The following is a 17,963-nucleotide window of genomic DNA, read 5'->3' as shown; positions in this document are numbered from 1 at the left end:
ATTTTTCACAATGGTTTGCTCTTAACACTAAAGGTGCAAACTTCTTACATTATATTTTCATCTATTACAATATAGTTAAAGATAAGAAAAAGCTTGATTAAAAATATCTCATCAAAATGTAATGACCATGAGCACAATTCTATCTAATAGAAAATGTTAGATTACTGCATGACAAACTACGTAATAATTGTACAACAGCATGCCAATTAACATGTTAGTAACCAAATGCTAAATTTTTACTTTCCCTAAGATTATAGTTCTTAAATATTTCCGATTAGCTTTTAAAGAGAAAATGTAACCATATGTATTAAGGACATTATAAATAAACCTCCTAACTTCCCATGCAATTACTAATATTCTATAGAGCTCAACAGCCTCTATAATATGCAGGCAATATAAATAGAAAAGAAAAAAAAAGAGGCTTCCTGTCCCACTTCTAATAAATTTCAGAGGCATAATATTTTCTCAGGTTCATTTTATTAACAAAAAGAGCAAACTGTTTTGAACAAAAGCAAATCAGGAATCATAGCAACCAGCAACACATTAGACATGGAAAAGTGAACAATATTAAGTAAAATATAAGCAGATGAGATGCCTCTCATGTGCGTATATATATATATTCATGCTTTTTCAATAGTCTCTTAGTCAACTTTCAGTGTAATTTTCACCAACAGTCTAGCAGCTCAGACACAAATGCAGGAGCACAACGGCAAAAGTTTGGCAACTACTTTGGGCTCATTGCAAGTATGAAAGTAACCCTTATACCACAGTTTCATGTAAACCTGCAATTTGTATTTCTTTAAATATAGCTGACACTGAAATCAGTCTCCAACTAATGAAAATAAAGAAGGAGAAAGAGGGCATTAAATACTTGTACTTTAGAGGCAGAAAAATGAAATACTTTAAATGATCTATGCGCGTTCATGTAACCAGGAATATAACCAACCCACATTAACTTATTTACTAGCAAAAATACACTTGTAAAAGTCACACAATGGAAGTATTATGAGCCATTAATCAGTGTGCCTGCACTTGGAAAAAAAACAAGATAAATAAGTTAACTTTAGTCAGTGTAGTGTTATTTCAGCCATTCACATAATCAAGTATCTATAGGAAAAAATCTACACATAAGTAGTTTTTTCTGTTCACTAATCTACAGGCACTAATGAAACTATACACTGATTAAAACCCAAAAGCCAGTCACTGAAACACAACTGGGCATCCAGCCAAAACAGGCGCTGAGCATCATGGGTGCATGCACGTCTCTAGGGACATTTTTCGGCAGTTACTTGCCCTCTGTTGTAGTCGACAAGCTGCTCTTTAAGAATATACTACTTTACTAAATTAATCAAGGACTATATTTATTCATTACAACACACAGAATTCTTCCCATACTTTTTTTTCCTGTAAACTAAAGTCTTCTACTAGAATTGCGTTACTTTCTAAAGTTTCAGAATTATTTCAGGTAGATATGATGAAAAAAATTAGACAAAATCTGACAGATGACCATTTGAGCACCAACTACAGCAAATTTCAGGGTCAGGATAGCTTGCAAGTCAGTTCTCTTGGTTTGAAAATTACCTTCCACTGTTGTCCTCAGTATTGAAGCTGAGATCTTCAAGGCCTATTTGTTCACCATCAGGAAAACTGGAATGAGCATCTAAGATAAAAAAAAAATTTAAAAACAGATTACATTTTCTAATGACCAGTATTTTCTTGCACGTCTTTAAATGATCTTATCAAGTATGGTATTTAAGCAATAAAGATGTGCTGGGTTGTGAACAAAACTGTCTTCAATGAATTTGTGACCTGAGTCAGATGTAAGCCAACACAAGGAGAAACAAAGGAGAAAAGAAAGGTGCAATAGATATCCATCGTTAGAAAATGAAAGGCATTGCCTCACTCTGTCCTCCAGGGACACTGGGGGGCAGCTGAAGAAGGAACAGGAAATGGTGATGTACACTCTGAAGATTGTATAACATAAAATGCATTGAAAGCCAATTAAACTGAACATGCAAATATCATGACAAACACCTAACAGCACTCAAAAACTTGCCAAAAGTTGGCTGCTTTTTTGGAAGGAGAAAAAAGAAGCAGATATTTCTAAAAAAAAAAAAAAAAAAATTAGAAAAAATTATCTTTTAAAAAGTTACCTTATTAGCTAGGCTACAAATAGCTCTAAAAAGAAAAAAGCCAAACATCTGAAACCTCCCTAGGGGCTGGCAAACACCTACTACAAATGGGCAGAGAGCAAATACTAGTACATAGGTATCACAGGCCACAAATGGGTTCTGTTTTATAACTTTACAACAGAAAAGCTATTCTTAGAGGACCATAGGCTGTATCAGAGCAGGTTCCCGACCCCTGCTTCACTCAGTAGCACCCATTAGGTGTCTGACCAGTCAAATATTACCTACGAATTTTCTTCAGTTCTCACCATTTAGTTTACCCCATATATACTAGTATTGTCTCATAAATGACAATTAAAACAGAAAAAGCAGAAGTAGAAACAGAAGCAAATCAGCAGCAGCAGCAGAATTGGTTTTATTCATTTCTGTGAAATGTCAACCGGCGCTGCACCTTCATCTGGGGGCTGTGCCGTGAAAGAGTCGTTGAATCCGTCCAGGCTGGTGTGCTCTTCCTGCTCCTCGTTCTCAGTGTCACATTCCACATCACTGTCACTACTCATCCCTGCCAGCAAAGAAGGGAAGAACATGTCTCTGACAAGAAGCCACTTATTGTGAAAGAGAAAGGAAATCTTTTTTTTAATTTTATTTAATTTTATTATTATTATTTTTTTAAAATCAATCTTTATTGTTCATATTATTACAAAGGTTCCTCATTTCTTCCCCCCTCCACCAGGTTCCCACCCCACCCTCCGCCCCCTCCCCATCCCCCATTGTCCTCATCCATAGGTGCAAAGTTTATGTTCAGTCTCTTCCTCCCTCCCTTTCCCCGATAGTAAATCCCTTTTCAGATAGTAAATCTGTTACTTAGCATTTTCTCATATCAGTAATACCTCCACATGCCCAATGATACACTTCACACAAAAGACATTTCCAAATAGGTCAACCAGCCTCATCCAGGCCCCCACCCAAGGCACTCACAGATCAACACCACAGCCCTATACTAACTCAACACATCCAGATCTAAGCCTTCATCACTTGATTCAGCAGACCCTCAAGTTCCCAAAAAGTTTCCAGCCATGTCTGAGAGGCAGCCGTGGGGCAGGGGCAGGTGAGGAGCGAGCTGTTTCGGGCCTGGCTGCTCCGGGCCTGGCCTCTGTTGCTCTGGTTCGTTCCACAACCAGCTGCTCCGGGTCTGGTCACTGCTGCTCCCGACTTAGTTGCTCTGGACTTGGCTGCTGCTGCTCCGGGCCTGGCCGCACCCAACCTGGCAGCTCTGGGCCCGGATGCTCCGGGCCCGGCCACTCCGGGCCTGGTCACTCCCAGCCTGGCAGCTGCTGCTCTGGGCCTGGCAGCTCCCAGCCTGGGAGCCGCTGCTCCGGGCCTGGCCGCTCCCAGCCTGGCAGCTGCTGCTCCGGGCCTGGCCGCACCTGACCCGGCTGTTCCAGGCCTGGCCGCTCCCAGCCTGGCAGCTGCTGCTCTGGGCCTGGCCACACCAGACCCGGCTGCTTCGGGCCTGGCCGCTCCCAGCCTGGCAACCGCTGCTCCGGCAGGCCTGGCCGCATCAGACCCGGCTGCTCCAGGCCTGGCCGCTCCCAGCCTGGCAGCTGCTGCTCCGGGCCTGGCCGCACCTGACCCGGCTGTTCCAGGCCTGGCCGCTCCCAGCCTGGCAGCTGCTGCTCTGGGCCTGGCCACACCAGACCCGGCTGCTCCGGGCCTGGCCGCTCCCAGCCTGGCAACCGCTGCTCCGGCAGGCCTGGCCGCATCAGACCCGGCTGCTCCAGGCCTGGCCGCTCCCAGCCTGGCAGCCGCTGCTCCGGGCCTGGCCGCACCCGACCCAGCTGCTCCGGGCCTGGCCGCTCCCAGCCTGGCAGCCGCTGCTCTGGGCCTGGCCGCACCCAACCCGGCTGTTCCGTGCCTGGCCACTCCCAGCCTGGCAGCTGCTGCTTCGGGCCTGGCCGCACCAGACCCGGCTGCTCCGGGCCTGGGGGAAAGGAAATCTTACAACTAAACTGTGATCCCCACTGAATGCCAAAACAATAGACTCCACACAAAACAAGGAAAACCAAACACACAAACCTCCGTTCTAATTATGAGAGAAGTGGTCTTATTTTTGTCCTCAAAGATTAAAATCATCCTTTCCACAGGACCTGAATTTGAAACCAGTATTAATTTAATTATACTGAGAATTTTTTTCCTCAAGTCACACTGTAATTTCTAGAGTTATGAGATAACAGTAACTCTCAATCCTGATTGGACATACATATAATTGTTTCTAGCCTAAAACATACAAACATGTTACATAAATACAGTTATTGGTATATGCATGTTTTAAAAAATTCTAGCAATAAATTAGTTACTATCCTATTTGGGCCTCCAATTTTGTATTGGTGTACTTAAGCTGATTTTTAAAAGAAAAAAGTCTATAGAAAAGCATTTCTTGTTGTTGTTATTTTTAAAAATATATTTTGATTTTTTTTACAGAGAGGAAGGGAGAAGGGTAGAGTTAGAAACATTGATGAGAAACATTGATAAGCTGCCTCCTGCACACCTCCTACTAGGGATGTGCCGCAACCAATGTCCTTGACTGGAATCGAACCTGGGACCTTTCAGTCCGCAGGCAGATGCTCTATCCACTGAGCCAAACTGGTTAGGGCATAGAAAAGTATTTCTGTTACAAGAAGATAGTGATCAAGAAACTCTGAAAATATATCTGCTACACACCCTTATAAATGGTGGGGAAAAAATAAAGTAAACTTAAAATACTATTTTAATGAAGAGCCACATTTAAAAGAAGGGAGACCAAGTGGGTCCAGCACCACAGCTGTCCAGAGGGTGTAATGTGAGGGTCTTTCACACTTGCTTAGGGTGAAGAGAAAAAAATCTTTGTACCTACCACAGAAGGGAGCTGATTCTGAGACTAAAACTGCCTACTGGCATAGGAAGACAGCAGGGAATTTTGTCTGTTTTTGCTAGGCTCGGTTCATATAAAAACTCAAACTTGCCCTAATTGGATTGGCTTAGTGGATATAGCGTCGGCTTGCATATTCAAGAGTCCAAGGTTCGATTTCAGTCAAGGGCATGTACTTTGGTTGCGGGCACATCCCCATTGGGGGATGTGCAGGAGGCAGCTGATTAATGTTTCTCTCATTGATGTTTCTGGCTCTCTCCCCCTCTCCATTACTCTCTGTAAAAAAAATCAATAAAAAAAGAAAGAAAAAAACCCCTCAAACTAAAGCCTGTGTACCTAAACAATTTAGGTTTGGGATGTAAAGTTGAGGTTCAAAGCTCAGAAAATTAACATGAACAAAGCAAATGTAAAACCATTTGAAGAGAAGACTCTAGGTAAAGGGCATAAGCTCATCCATCCCGTTCCCTCTGAACGGAGCTATAAATGTGAACAGAATGCACCAAGCCGCTATTTAAGGACTCTGAAAAGTAAATAGAAACAAGCATATTGGTGTAGACCAGAATTTGAAGTACCACCAAATTGGCAGATTTAAACAAGACTCAGAGTCTCATAAAATCATACAAAAAATGTCCAGGATATAACCCAAAATTATCTCAGCATATGAAGAACCAGATAAAGACAATCAACAAATATCAATGCTGAGATGACAGATGTTGAAATTATCTAACAACTTCAAAATAGATATAAAAATGCTCATGAACACTCTTGAAACTTGTTAAAAACCTCTCTGGAGGAATGCTTCCACAATCCAGGTAACAAAATTATCATGGAAAAAAGAAAATAAAGAATTCTTGAAGGGTAGGATTGGGAGTCGCAAAAAATTGTGTTCCAATCAAAATTTACAAAACAAACAAGGCCCACACCACAATCCCCTGAAGAGTCAAGCAGATATTCAGACATAATAATACCATAAATCTTTCACTATCATGAAATAACTTGTAAAAGACTACTGTGGAAAACAAAAGGATAGATACTTTAAAAATTACTAATACTTCTAGAAATGAAAGATAATAGTTATTTTAAAATTAAAATATTAATAGATGAATTTAGGAAGTTGGGAAAAAATGTTGTAAGCTTAAAGATAGAAATGAGGAAATTACCCATACACCAAAAACAATAAGATGAATATAACGAGACAGGTTTAAGAAACAAGGGGATAAAAGGGAATGTTTCAAACAGATTGCCAAAGAGATAGCAAAAGTAACAAAGGAGAGGAACAATATAAAGTGGCTGTGAATTTCCCAGGATTAATGAAAAATATTCTGAATAGAATGAAAATTAAAATATAACTACCAATAGCTCTGGAATGTGGCTATAGCAGTGTTTAAAGGGAAAGTTACAGCATTAACTGCTTTTATTACAAAAGAGAAAAAGGTCTCAAATTAATATTTTAAGTACCCACTTTAAGAAATAAGGGAACACATAAAGCCAAAGGAAGAAGAATAAAGATGAGAAATAAAATTAACAGAAAAATAAAAGAAAAAGCTTCTAAAGAGACTTTAAAAACAGCAAACAAAATCCAGTATCGGGAATAAAAGAGGGGACATCACTACAGATCCTACAGACATTAAAAGAACAATAAGCAAATAGAAACAACTTAATGCTCATGAAATCAACAACATGGATGGAAAGGAGAAATTCTTTGACTCAGACACAAACTACCAAAGTTCATTCAGATAAAAATATAGATAACTCGAATGGGCATTTTAACTACTAAAGAAATACAACTTGCAGTAAAAAGCAAACAACCAAAACAACAACAAACAACAAAAAACAAATGACCACCCAACAAAGAAAACTGTAGCAATAGACGGCTTCACTGGTGAACTCCTCCCCTTCTGTTTTCAAGAAGAGTGTATGTAGCACTAGAGGCCCATGCAGGAGTGGGCCCTCCTTCCCCTGGCTGCCAGCCCCGGCTTCCCTCTGGCACCCTGCACCTGGCTTCCCTAGTAGCCCTGTCTTTGTCTGAAGGACGGCAGGACTAATTAGCATAGTATGCTTTTATTATTATGGATTATTATAGATTATTTCTCCCTTAACTATTTAAAGACACAGGCAATGTATGGACATCTCTGAAAACTCTCTCTTTTTAAAAATATGTCTTTATTTATTTTTAAAATTATGTTTTTATTGATTTCAGAGAGTGAAAGAGAAACATCAATGATGAGCCGAGACCAGTTTGGTTCAATGGATAGAGCGTTGGCTTGGGGACTGAAGGGACCTGGGTTCGATTCCGGTCAAGGGCATGTACCTTGGTTGCGGGCACATCTCCAGTAGGGGGTGTGCAAGAGGCAGCTGATCGATGATTCTCTCATCGATGTTTCTAGCTCTCTATCTCTCTCCCTTCCTCTCTGTACAAAATCAATAAAATATATTAAAAAAAAGAAAAAAGAAAAAAAAGAAACATCAATGATGAGAGAGATTCGTGGATCAACCCACTCCTGCATGCTCCCCCACCAGGAAGAAGCCTGTAACACCAGCATGTGCCCTGACCCAGAATTGAACTATGACCTCCTGGTTCATAGGTCAACATGCAATCACTGAGCCACACCGGCTGGGCTGAAATCTCTTCAGCAAAGAAAAGGAGAGAGAAAATTACTTTCTGCTCTAGAAAGTGAACAGTGACTGTAGAGACTAAGCCACCACTTCCATGAAGCAACAACACCACCACCTTGTGGCCTTTCCTGGAATTGTTCTGAAAACAATAAAACCCAGTTCTTGAAATTTAGGAACTATAATAATTTTACCTTTTGGTACTAGTGTTTCAGAATTCCTGAAAGACACTAACCTTCAGGATACACAAACAAGGACCTGAAATTCTCTGGATTTCCCCAAAACATAACTTATTCTTTAAATTCTTACAACATTACAACATTTTCCAAACTCTTCATTCATAATATCTTTTTTTTAAAAAAATTGTTTAATTTGTAGTATTTCTAAGAACTGCAGGCTACAGTGAATATTCAAATGCTGGCAAATGCTGTGAATATTTCTAGATAGCATTCAAATAATGTAACATTTAGAGCTTTTAGCAAGGTTTATAGTACCATACTCCATCCATATGAGGAAAATGCCAATTAAAGGAATTATTTTGTTTCCCAAACACCTATTTCTTATAACACTACTCGTAAGATTCCTTTATAGTATACACCCATGAATATTACACAGCAGCTGACAGGGCCATGCACACGTATAAAATGACAAAGCTACATTAACCAGAACGAATTTGCTTGTGGTTGCTTCTTTCTAAGGTGCTCCTGCTTATCTTAATCTTTGATTCCAGGTATCAACATTTTCAGTTTCTACTTTCAACTTGTTGTAATTGGATTCCTTCAAACCAGTCATGTTTGTGTATTGATTGTTAAGATGAACTCTAACAGGAGAATTAGAGTAACTTTTCCATTTTTTCATTTGAATCATTTTTCTCAGGATTCAGGAAAACATACATTTCCAGAGAAGTACTGCATGAAAAAACTACTACTGGTCTCTTATCAAGTTCTAAGATGTGGAAGTGCCCTAAGCTTGTGAGAAAGATAAATTAAAATTAGTCTCTTGACCTCTATCATTTAATAGCTGGACTACTAGGTCACAACTCATTACCATCAGTAACTGAGAGGGAGCAAACACTTTCAAATACTTTATTTTTTTTAAATGAGACTAACCCCTATTCAACAATAGACCTCAAGCTACTTGCTATGCCTTGCCCCAAATACTGCAAAGTCTATCTACCTAGTGCATTAAGCAGTAATAATTAAAGCAGAGTAGTGATGTTCCATCTACTCTATGAAATTTGAGTACTGGACTTTTCTTGATCTCACTAGAAAGTGTCAAGTTTTCACACAGCTGGCTGTCACTGATAGTAATTATAAGGTACCATTAAACATTCTTTGGAGATGTTAGTGTGCAAATCATTTGGAATAGGGTATTTCTACATCAATTGTCTACCATACTTTTTGAGCACCCTTAAGCTCAGCACTGTCCAAAGCTAACTTTTGAGTTGTAATTCCTTATTCACGGGCGCTCAAATTTCTGATGCTTGGAAAATGCATTAACCACTTGGAATACCAAAAACTTTTGCTTCACCTGTCTTCTCCCTTTCTAACAGAACCCCAATATTGTTTCACATTACCATGTAAAATGGGCCACAGAGGGGAACCAAATGTTTAAACTTTACCAACTTTCCTCTTCTGGCAATGATTGAGATATAAGAGGAAATCAGGAAGTTGTTGAGGTTCTCTAAGAAAGGCTTTCCTTGTTGACAGACACACACAGAAATAATCCTTCCTTTCTCCCAGAATGCGTTGACTCTATATAGAGTTTAGAACTGCAGCAACCATCTTGCCATCCCGAGGGGAGCTGAGCCAACTCACTGAATGGCAGAATAAAATGTGACAGTGAGTGGTAAATTTTCCAACCCTTAAACTGCCCTTCCAGAATTAGGTGAAATTTCTTATTACAAGAGTAAATCTTTCATACTGTTTAAGCCAGCTAGTTTGAGTTTTTGTAACATGTTAAAAAGCTCTTAATCGGTATTCCAAAAGGAACCAGCAGTGCTGGAGCACCACTTTGCACTCCCTTCGATAGCTGCCAGTGCGGTCTGTTCCAAGTGTGCCACAGCTCTTCTCTGGAATGGGAGTTTGATACCATGTCTTCACTGAAAGGGATCTGCGCTACTTCAGTAGGAACTTAAGCAGAGCACAGTCTCCAGTTTTAGACAAACCCAGAAAGAAACTGGTCTTACCCACAGGCGCCCTGCAGAGCAGGGGTGGGGAACCTTGTTTCTGCCAAGGGCCATGTGGATATTTATAACATCATTGGCAGGACATACAACATTATCAACTTAAAAACCAGCCTGCTATATTTGGTCAAACAATTAACTCACTCCTCATGCCTTGCCAGGGCCAGACCAGCGATTTCTCGGGCCTCATACGACCGTGGGGTGGAAGTTCCCCAACCCTGCTGCAGGGTATCAACTGGGGGAAAGTGGAAAAGAGTCAAACTTTTCAGCATCAAGCCATTAAGCATAAGATTAATACAAGCTTTTCCCATATGGTCCCAGTTAGAAAGAAAAGGTTGGTTGATACATGTCATATGTAAGAAAACTTACTTAAGAACTTCAGTAGTCCAAATTCTTACCTAGTAAATACAATAATACTTTCAATTTAAAGCTTCTTCAGACACCTTGAGAAAGTGAGAGGGCGAGAAAAGGTGGTAGTGGAGAAAGAAGAGAGACACCAACCCGCAGTGATCTGACACAGAAAATTTTCTCTTAGGTATTCTGCTCCAATAGAGCCTTGCTGTTCCTAAGCACGGATACACGAGAAACACAATGAACTTTCTACCAAGGTTTACCAGTGTGAAAAACAAAGTTTTTTTGAGAATTGGCTCCTGCTGATGATAGAATACCCAGAGCAGTAAGACCCCATTCCCCTCTCACAAAGAGATTCCAAAAGACAGGAGCTCCTTTTGTCCACTGCGCTCCCTCCTTCCAGCCTTATCACTTAGTCTCCTCCTCACTGCCTATCCTCAGCCGCCAGCGGTAAACTGACAAATTGAAGTATACAAGGGTATACTTCTGTGGCACAGTTGATCTGCACATTTACAACAACTTTTCTTACTGAGCTTTAGGTGCTTTATGTCATAACATTCCTTACATAAGGGAAAATATGTTACTGAGTAACACTAACTACTTGGTAAATATTACCAATTATTTTTATTATTATATATTTGTTCTTTGAGCTTCCTATATACCCTATAACAGCACTCATCTTTTAAAAAAATATATTTTTATTAATTTCAGAAAGAAAGGGAGATGAAGAGACAGAAACATCAATAATGAGAATCATTATCGGCTGCCTCTTGCATGCCCCCATACTAGGGATCGAGCCCACAACCTGGGCATGTGCCCTTGACTGGAATCAAACCCAGGACCCTTCAGTCCACAGGCAGACACTCTATCCACTGAACCATACACTCATTGTTTTATATTATAATTGGTTATTAATTGAAAACTGACCCAGTGGCCGAAACCGGTTTGGCTCAGTGGATTGAGCGTTGGCCTGCGGACTAAAAGGTCCCAGGTTCAGTTCCAGTCAAGGGCATGTACCTTGGTTGCGAGCACATCCCCAGTAGGGGGTGTGCAAGAGGCAGCTGACAGATGATTCTCCCTCATCGATGTTTCTAACTCTTTATCGTTCTCTCTTCCTCTCCATAAAAAATCAATAAAATATATTAAAAAACAAAAGCAAAACTGAACTACTGGTTTCAGTTGCTCTCCTTGCCCCCCTCCCACCACCCACACACATAGGGGTGAGGAAAAGTAGATTTACAGTTGTGAGTATGCAAAACACAGAATTTCCTTGTATTATTATTATTAATTCTTGTATTCCTTATTTTTCTTTTTTGAACTACTATAAACCTACTTTTGCCAACCCCTGTATATCCAGTATACTGGAGAGCTGTAACTTGCTCCCATTTGAATTCAGGAACCACTTTGGAAAGTAATTTTTTAAAAAAAAAATGTACACACACACACACAATGGAAGGGAGAGGGATGAGATAGAATCATTGATCGACTGTCTCCTATATGCTTCACACTGGGGATTGTGCCTGCAATCTGGGCATGTGCCCTGACTGGGAATTGAACCATGACCTCCAAGTTTATAGGTCGATGCTCAACAATTGAGCCATGCTGGTGAGGCAGGCAAGTAATTCTCAAGGAGTGGTCATCCCTGGTTGAATCATTCATCTGAACCAGTGGCTCTCAACTGGGGATGACTGTCTCCATGGAGACATTTGGCAATGTCTGAACATTTTTGGTTATTGCAACTCAGAGGAGGTAGTACTGAAACCTAGTGGTTAAAGAGATGCAGCTAAACATTCTACAATGCACAGGGCAGCCTCCTACAACAAAGACCATCTGGTCCAAAATGTCAATAGTGCCAAAGCAGAGAAACCCTGAACTAAATAGCAGGTTCAGAAACCATCAGCATCATATGCAATGCCAGGAAAATTAGAAGTATTTTTCATAAATGCTGCATTAATAAAAGGAGCCTATAATTCCAGTACATGCTGTAGTAATTTAAAACACTATAGTTTATAATCATATATATAAATATATGGAAATAAATCCCCACATGTCCTTTCTGTAAAGAACAATCATAATATTTTTTTCTTAATGTTTCAAAAATCAACAATTCACTTTTAAAATCCTTCCCTTTTAATCTCTTCTACTGAAATAATGCTGCCCACCACAGGAATACCAATTAAGAGGGAAGACCAAAATGTTGAATGTTCTTTCACTGAAAAACTTGAAAATGCCACCACCCACATGCCCTCTCACAGGGTAGCCAGTGTGCTGGCACCTGTATGTGTGCTCATAAACCACTGAAATGCAAATAAGTGCAGAGGTGGAAGGTGGCAGTTTTACTGAAAATTTTAAAAATCTCAATGTCAAATATTAATCAAGTTGACTTGTGTTCTGCTAACATAAAAAGGACACAGCAAGAGCAATACACATAAGTTCTGCTTCAAACACCTTCCAAATAACAAAATGTCCTCTATACTTTTATATAAAAAATAAGAGACCTGAAAGAACATGTAGAATACTAGAAATATAATTGAAAATGAACTTGTAGGTTTTTTAAAAAATGGTTCAGTATGGAATACTTCTACAGCACAAACATTAATCAAGACTCACTTTAAAAGATGAAGGATTAACAGTTAATATTCTAATTACTATTTTGGAATATGTCTCCCCCAAGACTGAATATATCTAATTTCTTCTTTGCATTATCTAATAAAAATTCAATGACTGCCATGTAGGTGGCTTAATATATTAACTGAATAAGCAGACAAACTATCTATAAATTTTCCCCTCCTGTAAATGTCTAGTAAGACATGTCCTTTAATGTAATCAAGTATCCATTTTGCCTTCCCCTTTGCTTAATGATATAATAAATAAAATTCAGTGGTATAATAATGTTGTGTTTAGATCAAGGACATCAGATATTGCCTCAATAACTTTTTTTTTAATATACTTTTTTTTTTTTTTTTTTTTTTAATTTCAGAAAGAAAGGGGAAGGGAGAGAGAGATAGAAACATCAATGATGAGAGAGATCCCACCGGGGATTAAGACTGTAATTCAGGCATGTGGCCTTGAATGCAATCAAACCTGGGACCCTTCAGTCTGCAGACCAACACTCTATCCACTGAGCCAAACTGACTAGGGTGCCTCAATTACTTTTTAATTAACCAGTTAACTGCCACATGTCCAAAACAGAGACTATCCCCACAAGCCATGATATTCTGAATTTAAATCTGTCTACAGACGCTTATGGCATACAAATGGTTAAACCAACCAATCCACACCACCACCACCACCACCACCAAAAAAAGGCCATTATTCCCACCTCCTAATTATGACTTGTCATTCCTTACCTTCCTCGGGGGCAGCAGAAGCTCCTTCAGGCAGTATAGCCTGTAATTCCCCAGTCTCAGAATTATTTTCCAAGTCAGTCATTTGCATTCCTTCCAGACGACCTCCTTTAACATTAGCCCTCAAAGAAGAAAACAACTTGATATTTTTCTAAAACTACTCACTGATAATTGTATCTATATTTTCTTCTCCTGCAACTGAGGATATATGGCACTGATGTTTAATACTAAATTTCAAGTTTGTTTACTTTTTAAAATATATTTTTATTGATTTCAGAGAGGAAGGGAGAGGGAGAGAGAGAGACATCAACGATGAGAGAGAATCATTGATCGTCTGCCTCCTGCATGGCCCTCACTGGGGATTGAGCCTGCAACCTGGGGATGTGCCCTGACCGGGAATCGAACCATGACCTCCTGCTTCATAGGTCGAAGCTCAACCATTGAACCATGTTGGCTGGGCTCAAGTTTATTTTAAAAATTCACTAGAGGACTCACAACAAAGTTTATAAAATGGACTACATCAGTGTCAACATCATGGCTGTGATATTGTACTAGTTTTGCAAACTGTTATCATGAGGAGAAACTGGTTAAGGAACACAGGATCTCTATGTATTATTTCTTTTAACTGCATGGAATCTACAACAAAAATTCTAATTAAAAAACAACTGCAGGTGAATCTACAACAAAAATTTCAATTAAAAAGATGAAATATTTTCTCACCAATATGAAAAGACTTTTTAGATATATTGAGTAAGAAAATAAGAGCATCTTTTGTATTAAGAAAGCTATATACTCACAGTTGCTTAAATATGTATAGAAACTGAGAAGACACAAACATTCTATATAATCCTATATAATAAAATACTAATATGCAAATTGTCCCCTTGTTTGGGAGTTCAACCAAGGGGCGGCTCCTCCTCCCTGCCAGCCTGGCCAGATCAGCCCCAATTGGGGTGTGCCGGCTGGACCCCAACCATGCACGAATGCATGTATCAGGCCTCTAGTCATATATAAAAAATTAACAGCAGGAATGTATGTGGGCAGGGGATGGGAAAACAAGCAGATGGAAGATAAAAATGGGAAAATTTTCACTTAATAGTCTTTCTTTTGTTCACTTTTCTGAACCACTTTTATTAAAATTTTTGTTTACACTACTTTAAACCAGGAAATGAAAAGAAAACCCAAGTTGGACACTACTACATGAGCCAGGCTGATGATACAATTAACTGTAAAAGGAGGGTTATAGTTAAGAGCTGCAGTCACTTATAAAGAATTTTACAGTTTAGAAAAAAAGTCTATGTTTATCTATATTTAATGTTTATGGTTAAAGGCAGACATAAGTGTTTCCATCACAAAATGTAAAAGCTAGTTGTAGCTTCAATGTGAAAGGAACATGTATAAAATCAAGCTAACTAATGGAGAGGACAAGTTAATTGCTAATGATTATTAACACCTTTCCATTGCTTCAACTTGAGTCAAAACAGAAAATTAAGCTACCCTTTTAGGTTTGGTAATTGTCCAGATCTTAAAACTGTATGAAGTTAGCACACAAGAGATGTAAATCGTTCTCTAAATTTAATTCAAAGCCTCAAAGTAAAACCATTCCATTGTTTAATTATAAATGTATTTAACATCCATAAAATAGGTCAGCAAATGGATATTAAGAAAAGCTCATCTAGCTGAAACCGGTTTGGCTCAGTGGATAGAGTGTCGGCCTGCGGACTGAAGGGTCCTGGGTTCGATTCCGGTCAAGGGCATGTACATTGGTTGCGGGCACATCCCCAGTGGGGGGTGTGCAAGAGGCAGCTGGTCGATGTTTCTCTCTCATCGACGTTTCTAACTCTCTATCCTTCCTTAATTCCTCTCTGTGTAAAATCAATAAAATATATTTTTAAAAAAAGAAAATGAATATACAATCATTCATTTAAAAAAAAAAAAAGAAAGAAAAGCTCATCTAGCACATTCATAGACCATCACTCTATCTTTTGAGGGGATGAAAGTTTAATTGAAATTGACATGGCTGGGGTTTGAGCTTATGCTTCCTAGGAGATAGATAAAGGTGCTGACTATTGCATATATCCTTTTGGGAAATTCCAACTGAGTTTTGAGAACACTTTTATAAGAGGAGAGGAAAAGATGAAATAAAAAATACTGTTAAAATAAAATTGCCAGAAGCGCTTTGTTCCATACAAATTATGTGTAAAAGGTCTATGAGATACAATACAGCCCAGCAAAGATGTCTTTGAAAAGTGTGGCACAGATGGTGGAAAAAATGGCTGACACACAAAAAAATACCACAAGGCAGAGGTCATATAAGGTTTCACAACATCATTATCCTAACTTCAGTGAAAATGAGCTCTAACATAAACTAAACTAAACTTCTGGTACTATATCATCCCATTAAGGAAAAAAGTAAGGGTTTAGATACATTTTTTATTTATTTAAATCCTCACTCAAGGATATCTTTTTTTGATTTTGAGAGTAGAAAAGAGGAAGAGAGAAGGGGAGAGAGAGAGAGAGAGAGAGAGAGAGAGAGAGAGAGAGAGAGAGAGAGAGAGAGAGAGAGAGAGAAAAGAGAGAAACATTGATATGAGAAAGTCATATGGATTGGTTGCCTCCAGCATGTATCCTAACTGGGGCTAAGGATCGAACCAGAGTCCCTTTGGTATGGGGGCAGCAACTGAGCAACACCGGCCAGGGCAGGTTTCTGATACTTTAAAAGTTGCACTTTCATACAACAAATGAACTTTATCTCTGCTAAAAAATTAACATACTAGAAATTTATTTTGTTCGTTATGAAGCTATTATTTCATTTCATAAACAAAAACTTAATTTACCCCAAGGTGACCATCTTTCTTCTTTTCTCAACAGCAGGTAAGCCATTGATAACTGTAACCACAATAGCATTTGAGTCCAAAGACTGACTCTGCAGGTCTTCAGATTTTGGCAGAATATCACCGAAACTGCCATGTGTCAAGGCTCGGGGAGAACTGTGCCTGCTCCCAGACTGAGAGCTTCCTGGAGAAATTACAGAAAAGGAAGGGGATATTCAGAAAAAAGGAAAACAAAATGTTCTCTCTCAGATTTCCACTGCAGATCGTATCATATATACATTCTGAAACTACAGAAAAATGCAAAAATAATTTTAAATTTGTCATAATCTTTTTATTGCCAACTGTTTAAAATTAAGGCATCCAAAATATGCAATCTAATGGCTGCATTTTTTTTACTGATGGGTCTAATTAATCTGTTGTGAGATCAAGAAACTTCTGAATCCAGTTTCAACACTATGGTATAATCTAAAGCTATATTGTAAGATCAGTTCTGAGTAACAGACATCCATCCATGAAAATTACATTTTGAACTCTTCAAATTTACCTTCAGACAGAGGTTGACAGTCTCCCCTCGAATAGCTATTTTCCCCAGTGTCTACTGCTCTTCGAAGTGATAGACTACCTGCTATACTGGACCGAGCTGGCTTGGGTGAATTACTCTTCTTATTTGTGGCTGCAAAGACATTTAAAAACATTTTTGAATATGATAAAATAGCACAAAATCACTACGTAGGCAGTCAGAGAAAGGTTTAATCTTAACATGCAAGAAAGGTATTCTATGTCAAAAATAAACAAAACAAAACAAAACAAAACAAAACAAAACAAGATGCTTTGGTCCCAACTGGTTCATTAGGGGTTTTATTCTAAAAGTACTCCTACTCTTCTGCTTGTAGAACAGTGTTAACTTACAAATCCAAAAAAATAAATAAGTCAGTAAACTTCAAAAGAAAAATCATACCAGACATAGACTCTAATCTCCATGTAATTAAACTAGTATTAATGATAAAAATTAACTGGTAAATACTTGGAAATGATAAAATATTACTGGATTGGAAAGGAAATGTTTAATTAGAAATGAACCACAATTACAATGCTTCAAGATGTTTGTGGCTAAACCAGTAATTAGCAGAAATGGATGGCCTTAAAATGAATTAAAAAAACCCTGATATTAAATGGCTCAACATGCAGAGACTCAAGAAGCTATAAAAAGAATTAAAATAGCCCTCGCTGGTTTTGCTCAGTGGATAAGTGTCAGACTGCGGACAAGGGGTCCCAGGTTCGATTCCAGCCAGGGGCACATGCCAGGTTGCAGGCTTTATCCCCAGTGGGGGATGTACAGGGGCAGCCAATCAATGATTCTCTCTTATCATTAATGTTTCTATCTCTCTTTCCCTCTCTCTTCCTCCCTGAAATCAATAAAGATATATTAAAAAAAGAATTAGCCGAGACCAGTTTAGCTCAGTGGATAGAGCGTCGGCCTGCGGACTGAAAGGTCGCGGGTTCAATTCCGGTCAAAGGCATGTATCTTGGTTGCGGGCACATCCCCAATAGGGGTGGTGCAGGAGGCAGCTGATCGATGATTCACTCTCATCGATG

General features: G+C 39.0%; 1 protein-coding gene across 5 annotated transcripts in view; it reads right to left on the bottom strand.

The window, feature by feature from the left end:
- Positions 1 to 17,963, bottom strand: part of LOC311610938 (E3 ubiquitin-protein ligase TRIM37) — a 267,677-nt gene that overhangs the window by 198,139 nt on the left and 51,575 nt on the right. For all 5 annotated transcript variants that reach the window (XM_084862544.1, XM_084862542.1, XM_084862540.1 and 2 more), the window contains exons 20-24: positions 16,912 to 17,040; positions 16,371 to 16,560; positions 13,537 to 13,655; positions 2,581 to 2,691; positions 1,582 to 1,660 (exon numbers count right to left, since the gene is read on the bottom strand). In XM_084862544.1, the coding sequence (XP_084718670.1) occupies positions 1,582 to 1,660; positions 2,581 to 2,691; positions 13,537 to 13,655; positions 16,371 to 16,560; positions 16,912 to 17,040 (628 nt within the window). The remainder of the gene's footprint in view (positions 1 to 1,581; positions 1,661 to 2,580; positions 2,692 to 13,536; positions 13,656 to 16,370; positions 16,561 to 16,911; positions 17,041 to 17,963) is intronic.

The sequence above is a fragment of the Pipistrellus hanaki genome, assembly GCF_964339955.1.
Source record: "Pipistrellus hanaki genome assembly, chromosome: 16".
NCBI classification, from domain to species: Eukaryota; Metazoa; Chordata; class Mammalia; order Chiroptera; family Vespertilionidae; genus Pipistrellus; species Pipistrellus hanaki.
This window is presented reverse-complemented; position numbering and strand designations above follow the sequence as displayed.